At 36.1% G+C, this 27,508-nt stretch overlaps 1 protein-coding gene across 1 annotated transcript in view; it reads left to right on the top strand.

Moving 5' to 3' along the window:
* ppp2r5ea (protein phosphatase 2, regulatory subunit B', epsilon isoform a) overlaps positions 1-27,190 on the top strand; it is a 33,420-nt gene extending 6,230 nt beyond the window's left edge. The window contains exons 2-14 of the mRNA XM_056481154.1: positions 14,066-14,226; positions 16,494-16,690; positions 17,051-17,152; positions 18,387-18,479; positions 19,563-19,693; positions 19,775-19,834; positions 20,686-20,794; positions 20,948-21,001; positions 21,105-21,155; positions 21,653-21,772; positions 22,114-22,241; positions 25,382-25,483; positions 25,566-27,190. Coding sequence (XP_056337129.1) covers positions 14,070-14,226; positions 16,494-16,690; positions 17,051-17,152; positions 18,387-18,479; positions 19,563-19,693; positions 19,775-19,834; positions 20,686-20,794; positions 20,948-21,001; positions 21,105-21,155; positions 21,653-21,772; positions 22,114-22,241; positions 25,382-25,483; positions 25,566-25,668 — 1,407 coding nt within the window. The 5' untranslated portion in view covers positions 14,066-14,069 and the 3' untranslated portion in view covers positions 25,669-27,190. The remainder of the gene's footprint in view (positions 1-14,065; positions 14,227-16,493; positions 16,691-17,050; positions 17,153-18,386; positions 18,480-19,562; positions 19,694-19,774; positions 19,835-20,685; positions 20,795-20,947; positions 21,002-21,104; positions 21,156-21,652; positions 21,773-22,113; positions 22,242-25,381; positions 25,484-25,565) is intronic.
* The last annotated feature ends 318 nt before the right edge of the window (positions 27,191-27,508 follow it).

Raw genomic sequence — 27,508 nt, 5'->3', positions numbered from 1 at the left:
AGCAGGTCATAGTTGCATCCAATATCTTGTTTTTCACGAAGGGCATGCATGAAATGTTCGTGATTGAAAGTGAAAGTGCCAAACTGCAGTTGAAGTCGACAAATTAAAAATGAAACACCCAAAATTACATGAAACTCCGGAGGAAATGCGGATAGCGCGGTGACACAATGACGTTAATCGAATTATGTGCTATAACATGTAAAACGGGATCATGAAAGTAACACTCAAAAAGCAACTCGTAAACACCTTAGTCTTATTATTCTCTTAATTAGATTAAAGCAAATAATTCGATTACTGATGTCCATGTAAATGTAGTCACTGTCATTATTTGCCAATAATCTGCTTACCTACTAATTTGTAAGTAGACTAAAAAAAAAATCTAATCTAAAAAAAAAAAAGCTAAATTTGGAGATTCAACAAAGGGAGTGAAAGAAAATGATGAGCTATCAGGCCATTGCAGAGTAATTCTTGATCTTCTTTACATCCATCATCTTTTAATTGAGTCTAGCACCTTCCTTGTTAGCAGATAAGATGTTTTTAATCTGTATGTTTGCTGGTCATTTTTGGAGGACTCTAGTAATAATGATAGGATTTTTGTCATAATGAGAGCACTTTGATATGCACAGTAACCATAACCGTGAGGACTCTAGGTTAGCCAACACCCTTTGCAGGAATCCAGAAGAAGGGCTCCAGATCATTAACTCTGGGCCCATGAAGGTTCAGGTCGGTAATAAAGTTATATGCTTTATAAAGTATCTTATATGAGTCTGCAAAAATAAGAGCCACTCTTAGTGTAATGTATAAGCTGCCTGTTCACACTAGGACTGTTGAGAGTGAATAACAGAGCAGACACATTGGGTTTCTTTGAATAATTTATGTTATAGTGGTTGGTAATGCTAATCACATTAATGAGAATTAATTTTAATGTGGATTTTTTTTTTATGATTTCATTAAATGTCATTTTTAATTAGTTTAGTAACCGTTTATTTATTTTGGGTAAGCTGGATCTGAAATTGACATGACCCAAATGGGACACAGGGCAGAACAGAAGGTCACATTCATAGACCCCCTGTAGATTCTCTCAGGAGAGCACAGTATCTGTGCCTGCTGTGAAATTAATCAGCTGTCTGTTACTCTCATCTGGTTCCTACCATAGAGTATCAGGATGATAACATTTTTACTAAAAGACATGGTGTTGGGTAGCTAGAACTGGTTCATCAGACTGAATGATTTAAGAAAAGAATGTAATTGTGATATTTTTGTCTAAATAATCCAGTTGCACATTTTTTTTCAAAGATTATTATCTTTAAGCAAAGACTAGCACTTCCACTATATTATTTCATTGTGTAATTAATAACCATCTTGCTATAATACATATTTCACACTTGGCCACACAAAATGAAAACAATCATATCTACTCTTAGGGGTTTGAACCTACACTGGTCTCATGGTTTGGTTATGATTATTATGCTATCGATTCGGTTCAATTCACAGTGCGTTGATGATGCTTTCCATAAACAATTTGATGTTTTACTTGGCAACACAATAATTCTTGTATTAAAATGTATCATTTATAAATATATTTATATATTACTCGTATTTAGGGATGTCCCAATCAGGTTTTTTTGCCCTAGAGTCCGAGTCATTTGATTTTGAGTATCTACCGATATCGAAACTTGATTCAATACTTTTACAATACATAAAAAAAAAACAATAAAGAAGAGCAAAGAAACAGATCCAGAATGTTCCTTATTTTTTCACCTTATTCACCTTATTTTAACATTCAACAACTCTCTTAACAAACAGAGCACTTCTATTAGGTAGCTTGAACAATCTAGTAATAAATAACAAATTCTTCACTTTTGGACTTTAGTGCAACAGTAAATAAAAAAAAATCTAATATAAAACAAAAAGCACCTCAACTTCAAATATCCGACAGGCAATCCCAAGTTTACATATCTGACAGTTTGAAAGAGAAAGCAACTTTATAATACTTTTATAATACCTTTTTAATACCGGACATATCTCGCTTTCTGCTTTAAGTTGCTTTGGCATTTAACCAATAGCGTTTCTGCAACAAAGTGATGTCATGCTGCACGCATTGCTATTTCTGTGTGAAGTCAAGAAAGAGGTCTAAATCTGTGCCACCGCATAAATATCGATGTGTTTGAAAATGAGAATTATTTCAATTAAATTTATTTACATTTATTTATTTATTTAATAATTAAATATTATCCCGCTTGCTTTTTGAGCGATGCTGATCGAGTTCTTATTGCCTATGATTGATCATGCGTTCAACAGAAAAGGCTGTGATTGACTCTAACGATCAGCATGGCTCTGGCACTGTTCAGCAAACAGTGACATGGACACTGATGTTAAATGGCTGATCAGCTGAACCATCATAGACAACGATGCGGTGGAGAAAATTCGCTCTGCAGACACGCTCATATCTGAATCTACAAGTAATGTTGTTGTAAGAGCTGAGAGAGGAGACAAAACTTTACCTCACGAACATGCCAGCAGGTCACAGAGAGAGAGAGAGAGAGAGAGAGAGAGAGTTTAGCTTTTATTTTCTCCATAGCTGGGTTCTGATGTACTTCCCTGTCTGTGAAAGACTGTCCAGCAAACAGTTTTTTAGTAGTTGGAGCATTTTAGTTACTTGTGGTCTCCTCTCTTATCCGTAGGAAGCTACCGCCGTATAACGCATATGTGATAAATTATGTCAGTAACAACCGGTTATGATTACTACTGAACCAATACTAAATTGTTTGCATCGGCATCGCTGTGCATCAAAGAAACAATTCATTTTGACACCCCCATTTACTCTGTTATAGTTAAAATTTTAGTTTTATCGCCTCCATTTTTAGCCAATAAATTACTGGGCTCAACTGCGAACGTTTTGGTCGCATATGCACCCGAATTTTTATCTATGCCACCTTAAAGTATATTTGGGAGCATTTGTGCGAGTGCATAAAATTGTTGCTGTACGACCAGTTTTCACAGCAAAATGTTCACTGTATGTGCGGATTTAGGAGGCATTCACGAATTATGCATCTTTGCACCTAAAAGCGCCAAACGCAGTGCTCATGATTGGTTTAAAACAGTTGTCATGTCAAGTTGCTGCAGTAAACAAAACCTGAAATGCTTGCCCCGCCTTCAAGCTCTTCTTATTTGCCCACTGCGCTAGAACAGAAAACGAATGGATTGGTTAATATCAGCTGTCAACTCAGTTCAGATGACAAGGAGCTACAACCGCAAAAATGTAAAGCACTGAAGATGAGAGAATGAAAACAGCACTGACAGATTTTGTTATAGAAACCACCTAAAGTTACAAATAATGGCACATCTGATTAGTGATCATGTGGTGAATGTCAATACAGCATTTACACTTTTCAATGAGTGGATAAAGTATAAAGCCGGTGGGACGGAGTCTTCAGGTAACAGTGTTGGCTACATCTACACAGAGCGTTATTGCTATTAAGATGATGTATGCAAATGATAAGTTATGTCAATAGCATCTGTGCATTATCAGACAGCACCTGTGAGAACATCACAGTTATTATTGTTAAATCTGTGCATCTCATTCATGTCAAGCAGTGCGTTGTTTGTTAGTCTGTTTGTCATTTGTGTTTATTTCAAATGCAATAAATCTGTTAATATAAAACTTGTAGTAACGGTGCTCATAATTTTTGGTGGGTGCGACAAAATTTTGTCTGGTGCATCTACATTTTTTAAGTTAGGAGCACCGGTGCTACCAAGAATAAAGGTTAATTTCGAACCCTGAATTATCTTAAATCTTTTAATTGAACGGGTTAAGTGTGTGCAAAACTTTTTAATGTTCAAATATGATTAACAAAAAGTGGATTTATTATTATTATTTTTTTTGCTCCGCGCATTTCAAAGCAGTCCAAATGAAAAGCGAACATTGTTCAATAGAAATTTTATTACCCTGGATATGCAAAGTGGTTTTGTTATGCAAGAGATGAAATTCGTAATGAATAATGCTTCCTCTGTGGACACACAAAAGTAAAGCGGTCTACAGTGTAATTGCAAATCAACTTTCATAATAAAAATTATCTTTCATAATATTATGTGAGATTAAACGAATTGGTCAGCCTTCTAGTTCATGGTCAATATGAATGACTTTCTTTATAATCACAATGCGAGAAATGCTTTTATTACTTTTTGTCTAATTTCTAGTCCAAATTAAATAGTGTTTTGCTTTCACTGTCAGAAGAAATAAGTCAAATGAAGAGTTTTTCCTTAAAACAAGCGAAAATTTTTCCAGTCGGCTAAGTGAAATAATCTTGATTTCACTTTGAAATTTAGATATTTGAACTAGAAACAAGACAAAAATTCGAATTAAGAAAAACTAATAGTTTTTTTCATGAATCGTATAAATAGTTATTAAATACAATTAGTAATATCTTTATGATGAGATTTTGCAGATGCAAACATTGCGATATCTATGCTAAAACGTTATATTGTGCAGCCCTAGCAGGGGCTGTTCAAAATAAAACAAATATTTTAGACACGTTGGCTTTAACAAAAACTAGTGTTACTACATTTCTGATACTGGAACTAGAAATGCTTTTAATACCACAAAAAATTGACATCGATATAGAGCACTTCAACCCATAAACTCACTCTGTAACTTATTTAAAAATAAACAAGACATATAATAGGCCCTGTGGTCGCTAGCTTCGCTTTCCAAAATCTGGAATTGAGTTCTTCTTTGCTGCTCAGAAAGTAAACGCAGGACGTTGTGCTGTATTGCCACAGGTAGCCACAGTTTGAAGCACTGAAGAAGAAATGAAAATGTGCAAGCAGTATGTCTGCTGTTTGGCAGTATTTCAGACTGGACCAACCAGCCAGAAAAACGGTGACGCTTGTATGCACAAAAGTAACTTAACAAATCTTTTGAAGACATGTCACCCTGCTGAACACGATGGTTTCTCTAAAGCTAGCACACAAGAGGATGAGCTGTGGCATAATCAACAAAGTTTAGAAGTTTTATTTATAAAAAGAGACATTTCAAAAGACATCCAATAAGGGATAACAAACAAAATAAACTAAAATAAAATGTTTTTTTGTTTTGGGTGACCAGTGTTAAATAAAGTGGGGTGATTTGTTATACATCTGTGTACGTGGATGTGTATATATAAAAATGGGTCACAGCTTAAAGGGGTGGTCCAGAATGTAATTTTAAGGCTTGGCTGTGTTTATAAGATGCAAAGCAATGTGTGCTCATGTTTCACTTGAAGGAAATCACGTTATTTTTTCATAAATCTCACTTTGATTAGATACAGCTACTCCGCTAACTTGAAAACGACTGTCATATTTCCTAGTTCCTCTGTAAGGCCCGCCCTCAAGTGACTCTGATTGGTCATCTGTCATTGGTCATGTGCTGCGATTCGCGGATCCGGCTCCACGTCACACCCCTACAGGCACGCGCTTTTCTGCTGTGTAAACAGCCTGTCAACCTCTCTAAAATAGCCATCTAAAATAACATCTGACATGTGTCTGTAATGAGTGAAAATGGGGTGTGGCTCCTTTAAGAGACATTGCTATTGCGTGTGTCTATGTGTGTGTGTGTGAATGTGTGAACTTTCTATAGATGTGCGTCACATGTGCGCAGGACTTTTTCACTGATGCTCGGATTAGGTTATTTTCTGTAATATATCGTGACACTGCTGACAGAAGAATAAAGCACATGATGTGGGATGCGACCTGTGTGAGCCTTGATTTATTTTTCTGCTGCTACACGAGTTACATGAGTTAACTCTTCTGTATATTACTCAACGCGTTACACGACGTCTTTCACGTATATCCAGAATATGCAGGTGTAAAATGGAAAAGCTGCCTAAAGAGAAACAATGCAAAGTCGTGCACACACAGAGAGAGGCTGCACGCGCCGGTGAAGTGTATGTTTACAGCAGTTTGACTGATAAATATGAATTTGTAGCTAAATCGTTTGCTGTGCAAAACAGCATTTCCTGTTGTTTACATCGTTGCTACAGCATACAGTTAACGCTAGACACTGTGCATGCCATGATCAGTATTAACAAATAAAAACACTCACAGGTTGTAGTTCACAGCTTCTGCTTTGAGGAGATTTTAATCGAATCCAGCACTGAACTGAGATTCTGGAGCTGTGTTTTGTCAAATCATTCTTGCTATGGATTTTATAATTCTCTGGAACATAATTAATATTGAACTGTAAGCACTTCTGTCTTTGTGTCGTGTCCTTTGGAAGCCCAAATACAGAAACAGACGAAGCTATGTGGAAATAGCAGCATTTGGACGCATTTTAGCTCTATCTCTGCTGTAACATTACAGCGCCTCTGGCCACGCCCGTTGCTGCGCAGTGTGTGTGAGCGGTAAAAGAACGTTTGTGATCTCACAAGGCCCGGAAGTTTTTTTTGTAGTCCCCAAAGTTCGTTTATTGTAGGCTTTGCTAAGCTCTGTAAAAACCAAGGTTTCCCTTTGCGTTGAACTTTGAGCTTTTTACATTCAGAGATGTTGTTTATGTTCACACAGCTACATTACACATCAACTAAAGGTTAAAATATGATATCATAGTGGACCACCCCTTTAATAACCGTGGGATAAATGTGGGTGCACTGCTTTACACTATGATCTTTTTGGTTTTTGATACATTTTATTAAACTTTTATTTATCTTCATTATCTGTTACTAAGTTTTCTTAATAACAGATGTATGAAAATGAGTATAATTTCTGGCCGATTGTTTACAGAATGTGGATTTGATAATGTTTGCGTTTGATTAAATGCAGAGTGCTTGCTCTGTTAGTTTGGTTCATTTGAAAGCATCTGAATGTTGCCGTCTGAACCTTGATGTACTCCAAACAAGCATACCTCAGAAAAGATGTCTCTGTCTGCTTTCAAACGAGCCCTGGTGCAGAAATGTGAACACAACTCAGACCAAAGACATAAACCTAAAACGGTACATGATATCACAAGATGTGGAAAAACTGTTTTTCTTGTTGCAATGTTGCCCTTTACTGCTCCGAGGCATCAAAAGATATCTTTATTTGTATTTTGATAGATTCCTAATGCTTTTTTGACTCCTCTTTACACTTTATTCTCCTTTACACAATTGTACATCGTCTGATAAAAGGCTATCACATGACACACAGATAAGAGTGTTCAGTCTAGCACACTACAATATTCACCCACTATGATCACCTATAGTATAATGAATCATCAGCTTTTAAAAACATTGTTTCCGTACAGCAATTCTTGTTTTAATCAGTCAAGCTTTGTTGTAGTTTGTTAAGAGCTCCTCTTTTATTCAGTGTTACCCTCCACTCCTCCGTTTTCTAGTGGAGATATGTCCTAGATTGCTGGGCACGTGTACAGTGTGAAGTCCCCACCTCCTCCTGCCACTCCTCCACTTCCTGTTTTGCCTGGGAGGAGTGCTAAAGCCTGATCACTTTCCGTCCCATCCAGCCCACGGTAATCCCAGTGTATGGCAGTCCTGTGGGTGTATGTTTTGAGCCCTTACGTAAGGCAGAGAAGCTTTAGGGACACCGGTCCCACTGCTCAGCTTAAGTACAATTTAGCCTGTGATGCCCCACTGTTGTTTACTAGCAGACCAAAACAATTTCAACTACAAGTTAAGGGTTCAAGTGGGTGGTGAGAATTTTAATTTACAAAAGACTTCTGGAATGTGTCCTTAATATGCTTCTCCTTAGGCTGCTCAATTGCATTTGTTTTTTAGATTCATTTTTTTGGCTGATTTGTAAAGCCAAGAATCTGATTTATAGGCTTGAGATATTTTCCATTCTTACTGGCTAATATTATATCCACTGTTCTGAAAACTGGTTGTTGAAATGCAGTAATTGATGAAAAGGGCACAAATCCTGATGCTTTCTCTCTTATATCTATTAGGTCTAGAAGTTTATCTTAAAGTCTGTGTAAACTGGAAATTACTGCAGACTTTCTATCCATCTGACACTGAATGTTGAGTAGGGCAGTGTTTCCCAACCCTGTTCCTGGAGGCACACTAACAGAACATATTTTGGATGTCTCCCTTTTCTGACCCATTAACTTCAGGTGTTGGAGTCTCTTCTGATGTTATGATAAGATGATTCAGCTGTGTTTGATTAGGGAGAGGTTGAAAATGTCCACTGTTTGTGTGCCTTCAGGAACAGGGTTGGGAAACACTGGAGTAGGGGATGGCGTTTTATTTCTGTGCTCCTTATTCTTTTCTTTTTTGCTGCAAACTATTGGTTGTTTTCACATGACGTCATTGTTGACGTGCAAAATTCAGATGGAGGACAGAAAGTGATTCTTTTACATAGGAATCGCTATCAGAACATCAAAATGTTTCTGTTTTATGTTGTTTATAATTGCTTAAATTGGCCAAAATAAGAAATGCTGAACAGCTTTTATGGACTTTTAAAAGTTTTTGCTCATAAAGGGGGGAAAGTTCAAGAAACTGGCTGAAAAACTTAGGCAAAAGTGACATGTACATTGATTCAGTACGTCCATGTGTACAAACTTTTTGAAAGGGATAATTCGTTTGACAGCACCAATAAAGATTATATACAGGCCTAGCTATGTGTATAATGTGTTGTATAAAAATCTGATAAAAACACCACTGCACCTATACAAAATCCAAGAGAACATAAATAAGGTATCCTGCCATGTAATCGCTGCAATGAAATCTTCGTCTTGTTTTCTAGTAATCCATGTCTTTACTGGCGTTTCTGCAGAATAAACAACCGTAACGTGAACATAGAGATCATTAAGTTCATATATTTTAATTCAGTTGTTTTAATTTATATCTCCTTTTGAAATTAGGTATAAATCACAAAAATACGGACTTTCCTCTTTGTCTCCCATTCAGTTTTTTTTTAACTTTCTGCCCTCCATCTGAATTTCATGTGTCACCAGAACCACGTGATTTAAATCAACCTATTAGTTGGAGGGCTGTGGTTAAGTATGTTTTGCCCAAGCCATCAAACTGACTTTATCAGAGAAGGACTGCCATTCCAGAGTGGCAACAAATGGCTAAAATTTTAGTGATTGTTATTTACAGTGGATGAACCAAAGTGAACAAAGTAAACGTTAAACATATTCATTTCATGTAATCTTTCTTTAAGCGCAAGCATCTTTTCTTAAAGGGACATTTTTTTTTTGGTTAATTTTGGACCATTTTCTCAGGGCCACTTGTGTTTTAAAAAAAAATCTGTTTTAGAATCAGAACACAGTTTGAATAGGCATGATGGACTACGAAGTAGGACTCAAGTAAACACCAACTGGTATGATTAGCTAACAGTTTTGCATATTTAACTTTTTTTTGGGGGGTGGGGCAAAATTGGATGGAACAGCTGTATGCCCCTTCAAATTATGCTAGTATGTACAGCCTACATCTTTCACAGCTGGACACTGCTGTGACTTGGATTAAAAAGGCATGAACTCTCTGTACCAATGGTTTAGTATCTACCTTTATTTTGGTGTAATGGTTCAATTTAGGTTCGGTACAACAGAATAAATAACAAATCACAAGTGCTTGCTGTTTTCCAGTTTATGGCAGTGTTGTCACAATCAGCTACAGAACTGAACTTATTTAAAACTATTCCTGAGCTCTGCATTTGACATTTTCAGATGTAAAGATGCATTCTCTGCAAATGGCCCCTTAGTTGTTGCACTGCTGTGGTCTATTTTTAAGTATCTCTGGTGACTGGCACGTGTGATTTGACTATTCATCGTTGTATTTGAGTACACTAACTAAACTGTGACGCCTTATACCATGATGGTTTGGGTCGAGTACATGTACAGTTACACCCTAATCAGTACACATCATATGATCTGCAGTAACAAAGCTATAGTGACCATTTAAAAGAAGTTACTTACAGTTGTGGTTTGATATTACGGTCCAATCCAATATAATCTTACTTTCAATCATATTCTATAGACCTTATTCCATAGGCAGCAATTCGAACATCATTGGCTCAGCAGTGTTGTGTTGCTTGATTTTGCAGACTGGTATTTTGTAATTATGTTGTATTTATGTATTGTCAAAAGCACTAGGCCTGCACAATATTGGAAAAATCTCATCGCAATTTTTTTTATATTCTGCTATATATATTGCGATAGGAATACAATTCAACTAGATTTGTAAAAATAACTATTTGGAAAGAATTTATAATTTTAGATTGATTGGTATGATTCTGTAGGGGAGTGCATATTCGTGAAATATAGAAACTATCTTCAAGCATAGATAAATTCAATAAAGGAAAAAATACCAATTAAATAAACAGCGTTTTGTTTTCAGAGGAGTCGATCTGTATTCAGATATATAATGGAATAATCAAATGTTAAATAATACCTCAGTCTTTGTTTGTTAAACAACTCCATAAAAGTTATCGTTAATTTGTCTAAGCTGCAAATGGTACAATTTCTTATGCCTAAATGTATTTAAGCCCCTCACACAGGCCTCAAAAAATACTTGCTAAATTGATTATAATCCAGTCTCAACATTGCGTGTACTAATTATTGCGAATGATCACATTGCGATATCGAAGCTGAGACGATATATTGTGCAGCCCTAATAAGCACACTTGTATGTAGAGCATTTCTGTCATTTCTTTCTAGTTGGAAGTTCTAAAACAATCACAGAAAAAAGCTTATTTTCACATTGCAGAATAATGTCAATATAGAGCAGTAATATTTCATACACTCCAATGCTTTTTTTTTTTTTTTTTTTTTTTTTGAGGAGTGCAATGATAACCTACAACAGCACAGCTTCTGACAGATTTCCCGCTGACTTTTTCAAACTACAGATGCTAATGTTTGGGCTCTCGCTGTTTGTGAAAAATCCATCAAACCTTACAATCTCGCATGTTTTGTACATAGCTGGTTTACTCATTTGCATGTAAACATGAACCAGTTTCATAAATAATCAGATTTTTGTTAGTTCTCCATAGGGCTGGGCGATAATTTGACATCGATAATTATCAAGATATATAATTTTTCGATAAAACGACAGTTCGAGAAGTGTTCGGTAATATTTGCGCACTATGCGTAACGCTGCGCAGGCATTTTGCAGCCTGTCCTTCCGGATGCCGCACGCAGTGCAAGTGTAAGTGCAGTGCAAGTGTACAGCCATACAGTATTAGTTGCACTTGGAGGAGTAAGAAAAAACTAAGGTAAAAAAATGTCAATTACAGACATTGTTGACAAGAAACGTCACCAAACATCAGTAGTCTGGAGCTAGTTTTTTGCAATCCGACACAAAACAGAGCAACGTGCACTACAAACTGCGGTGACGACTCGTGTCATCAAGAACAGGCAACACCACAAACCTGTTTCTTCATTTAAAACAATACCACCCTTATGCCAATAAAATTACAGACCCAAACAAGTGTTGGTAAACCAGCGCAACTACCCAGCAGAGTTTCATGTCATCATTTCCGAAAGCCGTGCTTTACGAGAAAACCCCCCCCCCGAAAAGACGAACGAAAGATATGACCGACAACACAATCTCAAACACATGTCAGTGAACACTTGATGCTTGCTGTAAACAACAAGCTGCATTATTTAAGGGCATTGTTACGACATTGATATTTTGTCAAGCTTATGTTTCCTTTTTAATATTATGATATTTTCTTTGGAATTTTTGATACCACTATTGTCCCTTATCGACGGTAAAACAACCGGCCTTTATGAAGGACATAATCACAGAGGAGAAATGCTCAAGACATAATCTTTAAAATAATGACATATTAAAACTGCTGCAATTATATGTTTATGACAACAGTGGATCATTAATTAAATCCTTATTTTCCACGGAGTGAAGCATCATCCACCCGCAGTTGGGCACGAACAAAAAATATATACAATGTATATATTTTTCTTTGAAAATGTATCTTTTTGCAACGAATTTCGTTATGTATAATGTGTAACTTAATTCTAATGTACAAGAAGAACAAATAACATCTGAGGTGAAGCGCTTTAAAACAAGTCCGCTATAGTATATGCTTTAGCGCCAAAACAATCCATTAAATTATTTTCACGGTTTCATTTTTAATTCATTAGCGAAGCTCGGTTTGAGCAGCATGAACTGGACAGTCTTTACAAGCTATTCGCTGCACTTCTAGTATTCCTAGGTTACCTCGGAATAATAAACTCGGTCTGAAGGATGAGAGAGTACAGAAACCTGTTGAGTGAGGCCCAGTGCATGTCTCGCCGTGATGCACGATTCATAAAGTGAGAGTCTGCACAGGCCCATTCGTGCCAGTCTGTGAGGTCAAATTAAAACACCCGCGGATATACCGGAGATTTGCGCATAACAGATTTTTTTATGCGTCCTGCAATATGCATTGTCAAGAGAGTGAATTCATAAGTAAGGTAAACTGCACACTTTTGATAATGTTATGCATGGACGCGTCTTACAGCGCTAAGCATAACTAAACTTTTAAAGAGCACATAGGTTACCCCTTTTTTCATATTTAATATAAGTCTTTTGTGTACCCAGAATGTGTCTGTAATGTTTCAGCTCAAAACACCCATCAGATTATTAATTATAGCGGGGGGACCACACTCCTACGTAAAGTTGCAGTCGGTCTGAAAACCGCTCCAATTGGTCCACCGTTTTTATGTTGTTAAATTTGAAAAAAAAGGACTGGGTGTGTTTTTCACCCCAATATGACAGTTTATACACTGTACTTACACACATTTCTGTCCAAACAGCTTGAAAAGTAGATTTTGCACCATGTGTGCCCTTTAAATGTCCATGCTTAATCAGTCATTGATAAGGTCTATCGATTAAAGGGTTATTGACAATCAATCGATCAAGTGTTAAACCACACTGAACTGAGCTAAACTGAACTGAATTTAAACACTACAAACTGAACTACACTGTTCCTATTTACTGTGACCTTTTATGTGAAGCTGCTTTGACACAATCTACATTGTATAAGCGCTATACAAATAAAGGTGAATTGAATTGAATCAAGTAATCATTAGCATCCCTATATAAAATATTTATTAAAAGGATATTTCACCCTAAATTCACCGTACTCGCCATTAAAAAGACCGTTCATCCAAAATTGCTAATTCTGTGACCATACACTCACTTTTACTTGTTCCAAACCCGTTTTATTTTTTTTTATTTTTTTTTTATGTTGGACAATAATATCAAATAACTTGTAGGGTAATGTCTTTGGTTGTTGAAAACTTGAACAGTAAGTGCTGAATTAAGATTGTTCTTTTGTTTTTATTTATTTATTTATATTGTCAGGCAGCTAAAACATTACACAAAATGTGTTAAATCAGCTGCACAAAGCGATTGGCATGCTGAAAATCCTATAAAATTAATAGATATAAAGATTTGACATTTATGAAAAAAAATTATCATGATAGTTATTTTTGCCATATCTCCCAGTCCTAGATCTCCACGTATGTGCATGTAAATGCACTCAATGATGGCATCTGGATTGTTTGTATTATTAAGGTCAAAAGGAAGGCAATGCAAGCCTGTATTTTTCCATGACTTGAAACTGCACATCATTTTGTAGTCTTCAGAGCATCTTTATCATTTGGTTTCTGTGCAGACCTCTCCAATTATTTACCGGATGCCTCAGTGCATCACTGTATGTGTCGTATGAATGTACTCTGGATGTACTACATGACATGTGTCGGGTTGTTATTCTCATTTGCCCAGCTTTTTCAGTTGTGTTGCTTTTAAGATGGCAAAGTGTTCAGTGGATGCAGAATATAAAGTCCTGGTAGACATGGTGTGTGTTAATGTGGACATACTACTTTTTTTACATACTAGTAGGAAGTCCAGTAGTATTTCATCAGTATAGGTGCCATATTTAATTTAATATGAAGTGAAAATGTGGGAAGTCATAGTGTGTTCAGTGGGCTGCATTAAAAAAGTTTTTCATATCTTATTTTTGCCAGTCATTGGGTTTAGTCCAGTTAAATTAAAAATGAAGGGAGGTTACCACAAGTTTCTCATTTTAATCTCGTCTTTGCGCAAGATATTCTTCTGTTATCACTGACTGTTCTCTGTTTTCCGTTCTGGCACAGGGCTATGTCTTCAGCAGCCACCACAGCCCCGTCGGTGGACAAGGTGGACGGCTTCTCCAGGAAGTCTGTCAGGAAAGCCCGGCAGAAGCGAGCGCAGAGCTCATCCCAGTTCAGATCTCAGGACAAGCCCATAGAGCTGGTGGCGCTGCCTCTCCTGAAAGGTAAGCTCGGTTTACTTGGTCAGATGAAGATAACGACTGCTGACGTCACAGTGCTTTGAGGTCTTTTAGTTGGTCAGATAGAGTTGATAAGGACTGCTATGCTATAATAACAAAAAGGCAACACGCTGAATGCAGAAAAACCTGTCTTTGAGAGACTCATGAGAAAGAAAAGATTTATTTTCAAGGTGAGATTAGGTAGCCTTTTTGTTGTTTAAAAATTATGTACATTTCAAAAGAATGGAATGGATGTATAGTCAAAAAAACATTGTGACATTTTCAATATTTTAATTGCTTGGATGATTTGTAATGAATGTAAGTCATATTTCAAGAAATGTAGCTTGTCACATTAACCATAATTGTAATGATAAATGTGGCAAGCTATGCGTCACGTTAAGCTAATAATGGTGGTGCTGTGGAAAAACCCCCTCATGATTATGAAGCGCTTTGACTGTATGGCCATACTCGATACAGGGTTCATACTGTCCTGGAAAACCTGGAAAAGTCATGGAATTTTGACAAGGCTTTTTTTCCAGGCCTTTTCCAGTTTTGGAAAAACAAATAAACCTTAAATGTTTTGGAAAAGTCATGTAAATTTGTTTAACAAATATCTGTGTGCTTGAATATATTTGAGATGATAATATTGGGTAAACTTTAAATACAATAGTGCAGTTCGTCTCTTCACATGACGTTTGCTGTGTTGTGTAAGAAGTAACTCGCAGTTTCAGTGTCGCCTCTCCTTCACTCACATTCATTGTAGTTCAAGCTACATTTTGAGGGTGGTGTCTCTAACTACAAAGGTAAGAGTCTATTAGTGCTAAAGGCTAATTTGTACTATTTTTATGAGTCTTATAAAAACACAAACCAACATTTCAAAAATATTTTTACAACACACAATAAGATACTTTCTAAAAACTATTTAACTATAAACATAAACTACATTGTCATATTTTTTGATATGCTGTAATAAATTAGAAATTTTCAAATATATATATATATATATATATATATATATATATATATATATATATATATATATATATATATATATATATATATATATATATATATATATATATATATATATATATATATATATAAATAATATATTTATATAATATATTTATATAATTTTATTTATTTTTTTTCCAATATACATTTTTTTATTATTTACCACTTGTACATAGATATTGTAAGAAACATTAGGTCATGAATATTTACCTGAAAGTTTTGGAAAAGTCATGGGCAAATCCTAGAATTTTAGTAGTAAAAGTGTGTATGAACCCTGACGATAAATGCGCTATATAAATACACATTACATTACATATAATTGTGTTAGTATGGCCATATAACATGTTTTACATTTGCATTACTTAAATTTTTTCTTCATTTCTAATGTTCTGTTTTAATGGTTTAAAAAACTTTAGCAGTAAAAAAAAAAAGCTTGTCTAATTAATTCTATATTTATATAATTAAATCTATAAAATAACAAATATATGTGAGCAATCGGGTATATGCACAGCTAGAGCTTTAAAGCCATTGATAAACGTCTGGTGAAAGCTTAATGTGACTATTTTCAATTTCACAAGGTTGTTTTTACAGCATCGATGTTGTAATGTAATTACAATGCATTCAGTTAAATAGAGAGAGGGGAAGGGAATCGAACTCAGGTCGCCGTGAGCACTGGAGTGCATGTGTCGACGCACTAACCACTACACCACTGGCACCGACTTTTTACACTGTATTTAAACTATTTTCCTAAGAAATATCTAAAATATATATTTTTTATTATTATTGTATTAAATAATAATCATTTTTGATAGGGAAAATAAAAATCTTTTCCATCTGGGCCATATGAAAACGTCCTTAGTGTTTAGCCCTTTATGAGTCTAAAATTTCATTCATAATGCTCTTAAAAATGTCTTAATGTCATAATGGTCTTAACTTTTAAAGTCTTAAATTTTACTTGGTGAACCCTGCAGAAACCCTCAGTAAACATGCAGATCACATGAACACACCTCTGTAAAATGGCTGGTTATGGCACATGAATTACTATGTCTTGAATGGCTTTTCAAACTAGAGCCCTGTCAGTTGTAATATTAAGAGGTCAAATGCCAGATGGACCTCCAAGCTAATATGTGAAGTATTTTAGGCTTCCAACAGTACAGAAACGTGAGACAGATTATATTAGGAAAGTCAAGGAGATTGATGTAAACCATTTGTGGAATTTAGTACCGTTTGGCAGTAACCCTTTCTTTGTTTTTCTCTAGATGTTTCTGCGCAGGAGCAACCGGAGCTGTTCCTCAAGAAGCTGCAGCAGTGCTGTACTCTGTTTGACTTCATGGACACTCTGTCTGACCTCAAAATGAAAGAGTATAAACGTTCCACCCTTAATGAGCTGGTGGACTACGTCACACTCAGCCGCGGTTACCTGACTGAGCAGACCTACCCTGAGGTGGTCAAAATGGTGAGATTCATTGATAAGCAGTGCACCATGGAATTAAAAGGTTGTTTTTTTCTGTGATCATCAAGTTTATGTACCTATTAAAAAGGGACAGTTCACCCAAAAATGAAAATTTCCTTTACTCATACTCAACCTTTTATGAATTTCTTTCTTCTGTTGAACACAACAGCAAGATATGTCAAAGGAATTGATGTTATTGACATCAATTGTAGGAACAAAAAAATGCTATGGAAGTCAATGGCTGTTTTTTCCCCCCAACATTCTTCAGAATATCTTCTTTCTGCTCAACAGAAGAGAAAGTCCTGACAAATAAAATTTTTGGGTAAACTATCATTTTAATAATTGGGTTTTCTCTTTTCACAGGTGTCCTATAATATTTTTCGGACTCTTCCGCCTAGTGACAGTAATGAGTTTGACCCAGAGGAAGACGAGCCCACACTGGAAGCCTCATGGCCACACTTACAGGTAAAAAATCATAACTGACATTAATATGAAATCTGCGTAAATACTAGGGCTGAATGATCAATTGACATAAAATTGCATTTGTGATTTGGCAAAAGCTGTGATCGTCTTCTACATCTCGTGAGAATGTTACTTTTAAGCCTCATTCACACAAGAAGCGACTCTAAAGTGCACTAAAGTGACAAGTGACTGCTCATTTTAACGGAGAGTGAGCAACTTCTGGCGACCTCCATTTATGTGAGCGAAAGCAACGGTTGACGACCAGGTGGGCGTGTCAAGCGTCGTGACAAAGTTGAGAATCCTTCAACTTTATTCAAATGAAGAGCAACTTTCTTGATAAACAGCCAATAGGAGCACCAGTAGAGCTCACATGATCCTCTCTCAGCTCGCTCAGAGGCCGGTTGTATTCTCCGTGCTGTAGACCTACACAAACCTGCATTTGCAGCAGGTCGCCACCTAGAGCGACAGGCAGCACAAACTCGCTACTAGTGTGAATGAGGCATTATGTGATATGTAGTAAATCTGCTCCGAAGGCCAGAGGGCACTCTCACGAAAAGTTTCACGAAACCACCAAATACATCCCAAAGAAACTCAGGAAATACTTATAGGAGTTGGATAATAAACGGAGGATTTAACTTTTTCGACGAGATTAGTAAACTCTCAACAATCGTATTAATAAACTCACAACATTCTTATCGTAATCATATCATATAGTTTATCTGACTTAGTATTATATTTTTATATGTAGCGATGCAATGCCTTTGTGCATACTAAAGGTGTATACTATGTAGTTACAATGGTCATTACTTAGGCTGGCTAATAAATAGCTTCTATCCCTTAATCTACCCCCGAACCTAACCTTAGTCCATGTAGTGACCTGGAAGTACATATTATATGCATACACATACTATAAAAATGAAACCAATTTATTTATTTTGTAAAGGGATTGCACAAAACATAATACCTGTAAATAATTACATGGTCATTAAATGCAATCTGAAAGAGAAATATTTAATAAGTGTACATTTTTGAATTGTTATAGTAACTTGTATACTTTTCATTAAGCATACATTCATCTTCTATGTGCTCTTAGTAGCTAATTGTAAATTTCAAGCTGTGGGTAAAGCATTAAAAACCCGACATCACCATGGTTTTAGTCTTATGTAGTTGAGATAATGTTTCATCTTTCAAGTTTTCTGATCTCGCTCTCTCTCTCTCTCTTCCTTTTCTGTTTAAGCTTGTTTATGAGTTCTTCATCCGTTTCTTGGAAAGTCAGGAATTTCAGCCCAGCGCTGCCAAAAAATACATCGATCAGAAATTTGTTTTACAGGTGAGTGATTGTCTTTGGAATTTTCCTTGACGCTCATCCTATCATAAATCAAAGGAAACTAGTATTGCCAGTAAAACGGCACGGTGCATCTCTCTCTCGAATGCTTGATTGGGATTGGCATCTTTCGATATGTCTTTTAACAATATGTTTCTTTTTTAGTTTGCATGTTACCACAGAATACACAAGCAATAACATTCATTAAACCGCAAACATTTAACATCCCATTCTCCCATCACCAAAAACAAAGGGGAGAAAATTATATATATATATAGCAATATATAATAAGGCAACAGTAATAATTTAAAAAAATTATTAAAAAGTTTACATTTTAAATATACCTAAAGATACCTTAAAGATACCTAAATCAAGTATACAGTGTGTACAGACAAGTATACAGTGTTTTCAGCTGTGTAATACAAAAGCTAATGCATGGATATTCTTTAAAGAGCAATGTATAATGAACTGTGTGAAGGTGTTGAGCTGTTATATTTGTTGCATAATCTAGGTTAACTTGGCCTTTACCAAAACAAAGTCTACACAAAATATTGTATATAAGACGATGATGTTAGTGTGTTGAATTACAAATACTTTCACTGTCACCAAATAGATTTTGCTACAGAAAAAAGTCAGCTTGAAGGGATAATTCACACACAAATGATGCATATTTCAGTTGTTCAAAACTTGTTTGGCTTTGTTAAACGCAAAATTTATTTTGAAGTAATAATCATTTTTCAAAATAAGAAGTTATTTAGAAAAATACTGATGACTTGTGCACTCTGACCTCCATAATAATCTGTTTTCCTACTATGGAAGTTGAAGGGTCGCAGCAATCAGCATTCTTCAAAATATCTTTTGTGTTAAACAGAAGAAAAAAGCTCAAAGGTTTAAAACCAAATGTGGAAGAATAAACGTTGTAATTTTCTTTTGTTTTTAGGTCCCAATTTATGATCAAAATCTAAACAGATCTATTTTAACAACTAAAGTTAAAATAAGTGAGCAAGTGACAAAGCATCTTTATCTGAATCAGCCAATAGTTGATTATAATTAGTATAGCCAAAAGTTAACATCTCATCTTCATTTTAGCTCTTAGAGCTGTTCGATAGCGAGGACCCACGAGAGAGGGACTGTCTGAAGACAGTTCTGCACAGAATCTACGGCAAGTTCCTTGGCCTCAGGGCCTTCATCCGCAAACAAATTAACAACATTTTTCTTTGGTAAGTAACAAACAAGATTTTGAGTTGCATTTGTACTCTGAAACATTAAGGTGCAGGGATAAATCTGTTCTTCTCCAACAGTTTTGTGTATGAGACAGAGCGCTTCAATGGCGTAGCTGAACTGCTGGAGATTTTGGGAAGGTATGTCTTGTTTTGGAACCTATTAGGTAGTGATTGCTGCTTTCAAAGCACTGTTCCTGGAAGCTTTGAAACCTTTCCGAATATTTTGTTTTGAATTAGTGTTTTGGAGCATGCATCATATTGTCATGGTCATGTGATTTCAGTAAATGGGGCTTTATGTCATTACTGTTTCTAAACGTTTAAGAAATGTAATGGTTCTCCACTTGGGGCGATCTCTGTAAAAACGGCATCATTCAGATCACCCCCAGTGGTGATTTGCTTAACAGGTTTAATAGTTTTTACCTGATCTCTAATCAGTTTGTAGACGTTTTAATGCTTCATTTGTACAATAAAAGGGAATAATAGTTCATAACACTTGAATAGTCTATTGTGGGCCTTTTTAGCGGAGCACACAATGTGACACAATATATAAGCTCATAATATGCAGACAATTAATATTAATGATATTAGATAAGCTAAATGCATTTATAGGTTATACTTTTAAATAAAAGTATGCAATATGTTTGAAAATGTCAATTCTAATGCATGTTTTGCCTGAGATTTTGTTGTATTTACAAAGATTTGACCACAAGGTGTCCCTTACATGTGCTTTTTTGAACGCTTCGAAACAATGAATCATTTTGTGAAGCAGTTTGTATCATTTATCCCTTCACTAGATGCTTGTAAGGGATGTGTAGGAAATTTAACTATGAAAAGACATGAAAGGGCGACCCATAGAGGTTATATTCCTGCTACTTTTACTTGACTCTCACCTCTGGCCTAAAAAAAGCTGAATCTTCTGTGTATAAGTTCCTATTGTGGTTATCAGTGACAGATTTGAAGTTAAGCTTCACATGTCTCTGCTTTTCCAGCATCATCAATGGTTTTGCGCTTCCTCTCAAAGCTGAGCACAAACAGTTCCTGGTGAAGGTGCTGCTGCCTCTGCACACAGTGAGGAGCTTATCTCTCTTCCATGCCCAGGTACAGACACCACATGTTTGTTACACATCTGCACATGTCTCTGCTTGCTTACCTGCATTGAAAAGACCAAAGAATTCCTCTGTTCATGCTTGTTTGTGAATCTAAACATCTGAAATGCATTTATGTTAATCTGACGTCATTGTTTTCTTCTAGCTGGCCTATTGTATTGTACAGTTCCTAGAGAAAGACCCCACGTTAACAGAACCCGTGAGTGTTCCTTTACCATTATCTTTCTCATTCTTTAGCAGGTCTCATTATTTCACAGCTTTTTACTGGTTGTACTCTAAATGTTGTTGTTGTTTTTTTACAGGTGATCAGAGGTTTGTTGAAGTTTTGGCCAAAAACGTGCAGTCAAAAGGAGGTAAATGTTCTCATTCAGTTGTTAAAGTGGTCCCATAATACTTTTAGAATTTTGCAAATGACAAAACGATCTTATCAATTTGATCTAAAGCTTCCCAAATAAAAAATAGCATATGACTTGTGATTAAATTGATGCTAATTGTTGCAACATTCAAAACATAGTGTTTCTAATTAAAATGTATTATTCCACAAATTTATATATATATATATATATATATATATGTAAATTTGTGGAATAATACATTACCTAATTAAGCTAGTTAAGCCTTTAAATGTCACTTAAATGGTATGGAAGTGTCTTAAAATATCTAGTAAAATTTTACTTACTGTCATAATGACAAAAATAATAAATCAGTTATTAGAAATGAGTTAATGAAACTATTATGTTTGGAAATGTGTTTAAAAAAATCTTTTCTCCCTTAACATGCATTATTATTATATATTAACATGCATTATTTAAGAGGACTGCAAATCCTAAACATTTCTGTATCCTTGTAGGTTATGTTTCTTGGAGAGTTGGAGGAGATTCTAGATGTGATTGAACCCACTCAGTTTGTTAAGATCCAGGAGCTGCTCTTCAAACAGATTGCTAGATGTGTTTCCAGTCCTCATTTTCAGGTAAACACACAAATATACATCCTCACAGACCTTGTGCTTGCTTGTAGTAGCTGTAGATGTTTTTAACTCAAACATTACGATATTCAAAGCAATTTCCCATTACTCCAGCTTTCATTCTGCTAGTGCTCTGTATTTGGTCACATGTTTTGTCATTATTGTCACAAAGTGATAAGTCTAGTTATAAAATCTGTTAAATTCAACATTAAAAAAAAAATCATTTCCACCAAAATTTTACTCTGAATAGTCCAAGTTTAAGTGGATACACAAAGTTCTGCAGTTTGAGATTGTGTATTGATAAAAAAATTGTAACTATTAAAATGGAGGTTGGACACTTGTTTCAGGTGGCAGAGCGAGCCTTGTACTACTGGAACAATGAGTACATCATGAGTCTGATTGAGGAGAACTGTAGCGCCATCCTGCCTATCATGTTTGCCAGTCTCTACAGGATTTCCAAAGAGCACTGGAACCCGTAAGTTTCATATGTCATTAAAATAACTGAATATTTATTAAACATCTTAGGCTTACCAAAACTACAGTAAAAGAGTAAAATTCCAAAATATTATTCATTGTTTTATTAAATGTATTATTACACCTCGTGTGGCTCGGAGGATAAAAAGGGCTAAACATAATTATTACACCAAATATTTTAAAAATTCCCCTGAGACGTTAGCTGCTATGGATCAACACACACGTGGCAAATGGACATGGCAAAAAGTGGTTCGCTTTATAGAGTGGAGAAACTATGACATCACCTTGTTGGCTAATCGGCTGCTAGCATAAAACTGGTTCCCTTGATTAAAATCTTTCAAAAAGACTTTTCGAACACAGTTCATTACACTTACACGTTTTGTCCAACCGGAAAATCCTCAAACGAAAATGCAACTTTTAGCATCTTAAATGTAAACGCAAGAATTGAAAAGCTAACATTAGGCTATAAACGGACTACAGTGGCTTTGGGGAGCTCGCCTGTGACATCAGCACCATCCTGCTACAACTTTTCAAGCTTATTTTTAGAAATATGGTCCATGACAAAGATTTAAGCTTTCTGTTTATTACATTATAATCCATGCTATATATTATAAACAAATACAAATATGCAAAAACATCTGTATGTAGACCTACGTGCCTTTTGGATAGTTTTTTACGTGGGAAAAACATTTTGTTTTGCTTTACGGTTGTTGTATAAAATTTGAAACTGTATGTATAAATGTGCCTACATAGTATTATCATGAGACATATTTAAATAAGTGCATTGCTCGCGTGCACACTGCCCTCTCACCTTAGTAACAGACGATAGAAATGAGGCGTGAGGGACAAGTCTATCATATTCCTGCAAGTTCCATCACGCTCACAAAATACATTCAATATTCTTTTTTTGTCACGAAGTACAGCGAAAAGCAACCCATACAGTCACATCTGCTTTAAATTTTAAGGAGTGTAAATATTGCAATTATGACAGAGTTAAATGTGTTCGGATAAAGAACAAAAATGACGAAAACCACTATGTGTGTGTAAAATGTAAGTCACATGACGTACTTCACTTTCACTTCCCTTTTAGTAGATTTGAGCAAATTTAGCTTGGACGTTCTGAATAAATGTACAACTCAAAAAACTAAAACAAACCAGAGGACAGGCACACAAATACACACAGAAAGACAGAGCAGTGACAAGAGACAAGGATCCCCCTTAAGCTGCGGTCACACTGGACTTTTCCTCCCATAGACTTCCATTCATACGCACGCGAATGCGTCAGACCGGAAACGCAAGTTTCGCATGTTGCTGCGGTGCAAAGTTCAAGCTTGGTGAACCTTCGAAATCGCATCACTTGACTGCGTGAGACCAATCGAGGATTAAAACATGACAGAAATGTAAAATATTGAGCAATCGCTGGCTTTTTTAAATGTGTAATTATCTTGTTTAATCCCGCCCCTTTTCGCAGCGCCGTATGACAGAATTTCGCGCACACAGCGCAGCTTCAGTCTGGTCCGAGTCATCACTGGAGTGCTTAAATGACCCCCATCCTCTTCTGATTGGTCCACTCCTGAAAACTCCGCGAGTCAATCGGAACACCTAGATTTTAGAAGAACAGCAGAAAGCAAATTCAAACGAAAAGGGGAGGAGGGTACAACAGAGCAACACCCCTAGACATGTTGCACTGTCACTTGATCAATTGACAACATCCCCGCTGAATAAAATTTATATATTTAAAATTTGTTATAAATCTCAAAAACTTAAATGTTTTATGGCATCAGTGAATTAATCAATAAAAAGTACTCTAAGGCTGCTTTCACACCTAGACTTTTGTTTCGGAACCTGGCATGTTTCCCCAGTTAGTGCGGTTTGTTTGGCATATGTGAATCCCACAATCGTGCTCTGATCCGCCTGAATAAAGGTGGTCTCGGCTCAATTGAAACTAACTCTGGAGTGGATCGATTGTAGTGAGAATGCAAACGATCCAACGAACTAACGAACCAGGCTATATCACTGTGTATTATGGATATGTAATAGGCATATATGGCTGTATGAAGAGAGAATTGAGTAGTGCAGGATGTCATTTCTACTGGTAAATGTGCATTTCATGTCAAATGCGATAGTGAAAGCATGCTGATTTACAACCGAGAGCTGTTTATTCGTTAGGAAAATTGACCGAACTGCAGTCTTGATTTATCTGTTATTTCTCTCTATAATGTAAAACCTATAATGCATAATTCTAGCCAACGGCTATGTATGAGAAAATCTTACCTCTGATTTGGTGATGTCTGTGGGCGTCACCATTCAAAATTAAAGCGTAGCTTATATTGTCTTATTGCTTATCATCATAAATTAAAGTAAGGACGCATGACAGCTGAGCAGGACTCTAGAAAATAAACCCTGAAACTGACCAATGTGAGGAGAGTTTACTCACATGTGACTTGTTTTAGCTATTTTGGTCCGTTTAGAAACTTTGCTGTATGAAAGTGAACCGCACCAAGAACAAATAGCAACATTGTAACTATTTTCCACAGGTGTGAAAGCACCCTAATACACCTTTACAATGTTTTTAGAAATTTGAATGTGTACGTTAATAATGCTTAATGCGTTTTACCATGTTTTACAGAAGACACCCAATAAATGAATTACTAACAATACGTTTTGTAACAGAAAATCTCATCAGACATATTTATAACAAAAATCATTTGACTATTAAAAGTGATTTAAAAGCCACTAGTTTTTACCATGTATGCTAGAAATTATGTAATTATAATTTTTATAAACTACTTAGTAGGGGTCAAAATAGTATACCGTTTCTTTTTTGCATAAACTAATGTTACACTGAATGACAATAGATTTTTTTTTTCTTCTCCCATATATTATTTTTTTTAAACCAATAAGACAATTAATATGCAGCATTTAATATGACTTTTTGTAAATAGTCAAATGTACATTTAATTTGAGCTTGACATCAAAACACCTATTCTATCCCACAGATTATTAGAATAACTGCGATTAGCTTTAATTATCAGAGTAACTCCTTAATCAGTAAGTTCCAATCAATAGCGAGAATGATTTAGTTTCTTGTGTGCCGATGTTGCACTTTAGACAATCCTGTCTGCTTTTCTCCACCATCAGGGCAATCTCAGCTTTGATCTACAATGTGCTCAAAGCATTCATGGAGATGAACAGCGCCTTGTTTGACGAACTTGCCGCCAGTTACAAATCAGACAGGCAAAGGTAAGTAACACACAGAGTATGATATTGTTTTAAACCATTCATAAAGCAGCTAAAAAAAACCTTTCTTTTCATCTTCCTTCAGGGAAAGGAAGAAGGACAAGGAGCGTGAGGACCTGTGGAGGAAGCTGGAGGATCTGGAGCTCAGACGGGGCATCCAAAACAGCGACGGCGTCATTCCCACTTAACACAGACCTCGGCTCCGCCCCTCTGTGTGGCCACCAACCAATCCCTTTCTACTTTGCCACAGGGACCCACCCCCCCTCTCTCTGCTTCTCATGCTGCGTACTTTACCGCACACTCCCTCGTTCATTTCCTCCCTTTCAACAGCACTGTAAATAATCCTCTCCCTCTTTCCTGTATCATACTACTACATTGAAAGAAAGAAAGAAGAAAAAAAGCAAATTTGAAGAGAGACTTAATGTGCACTCCTCATTGTAAAAAAATATGGTAAAATGATAATCAACTATGGTCAAAGGATATATTTTAAAAACCCTTTCGGTTCAGAATTTGTTCAGCGTCTTCATGTCGATGTTGTTCTCCAAGGAAGTGCCCTGGGACTTTGGGGTCTGTGCTCACCCTGCGATTTTGTCTTATATTCGTGGATCCTGTCGTTGCCGCCAATTTCTTCGGCTCTATGAAGAGAGACTTTAACATCTAGACTCCCCTGAATCTAGGGGAAACAAACCAGAAACCCATGATGTGAATGAGGAAAACAGAAGATAACGAACATCTCTCATCTTCTCTGTGGTGTGCTTTGTTTCCTTTTTTGTTTTTTTACAGGATGATCAGCCCAGCCTTTCACTGTACGGTATGGACTGGTTCTTGTTAGCATCCAGGATGGGTCGCAGTAAGCTACTGTGGGTCAATAAAGAGGACAAACCTCTCCGAGGACCTTTATTTTTTTAAACATGTGAACCAGGTAAATATAATGATCTGGTCATAGTTTCATGCTGTCTGCTGTGGAGACTCTTGGGAATTCCAGTGCGGAAATTCAGTAGTCACCAAGAGTAGCAAGGACTCATGGAAATTCAGCAGCGCACAGTGTTTTCAGAGCTCATCCAGTGTTTTTAAAATCGTTAAGTGATACATATATATTTTTCGTAAAGAGTATTCTGGACTGCTTCTCACTGGCCACCCAGATTTCCACCATTCGGCTCTGTTTAAGTTTCGATTTCATGGTGGTTGGATGTGGTCTACATAACAGAGCTGAGCAAGACAAGGTTTTTCTTTCTCTTTCATGGAGTGTTTGAAATGAAATCCTGCTTCTGTTGGGGTTTATAGGGCCTGTGTAGGTAAACGCTGATCCGGGAGGTTGTAATCTTTCTTCTGAAATCAATACCAGCCGGCAAGGCAGGCTAGAACTTAAAAAGCACTTCGAGTTAGGGTTCATTAGTTGTTCTGGTGGGACTTCAGCCCCCCCCCTTTCTTCTTTATTTTTTTTTGAAGTCCTAACAATTGTGGTTGTGGATTTTACATGTGAGGAGGATGTATTTTATTATATTTTATTTTATTGTTTTTTTTGGCTTAATCACGTGTCTCTCTTTCTCTCTTCCTTGTTTTAACTCTTCCAAGCTCATTGTGTGTTTTATGATGGCCCAAGTTTGATATGTAAAAACAAAAAATCAAAAGAAAGGGTTTGATGAATAGAATAAATCTAATTATTTTAAAAAAGAAAGAGATATTAAATAAACCTGTTTTTGTGATAAATGGCTTACTTGCATTATTTTTGTTATATTGTAAATATACATTTGGAACAAAAGGTCTTAAAAAGGCACTTTTACCATGCTGGTCTGATCACCCCATGAGGCTTAGTGCTTTCATTATATGGCCTCTTTTTATTTATATCACACTGACAAAAATAGAAATCCTGAAGTCAAAGCTAGCGAGAGAAATAACGTGCAGTTTTATTCCAGTAGGTGGCACAATGCTCATTCAAACCACTCAGAGATACTGTAATAGTTCACTTCAACAGAGTTTAGAAATGAGAAGCGCAGTGTTGTTCTTAATCTTATCAAGCTAATGATT

This window comes from Danio aesculapii, chromosome 20, assembly GCF_903798145.1.
Source record: "Danio aesculapii chromosome 20, fDanAes4.1, whole genome shotgun sequence".
Lineage (NCBI taxonomy): Eukaryota > Metazoa > Chordata > Actinopteri > Cypriniformes > Danionidae > Danio > Danio aesculapii.
This window is presented reverse-complemented; position numbering and strand designations above follow the sequence as displayed.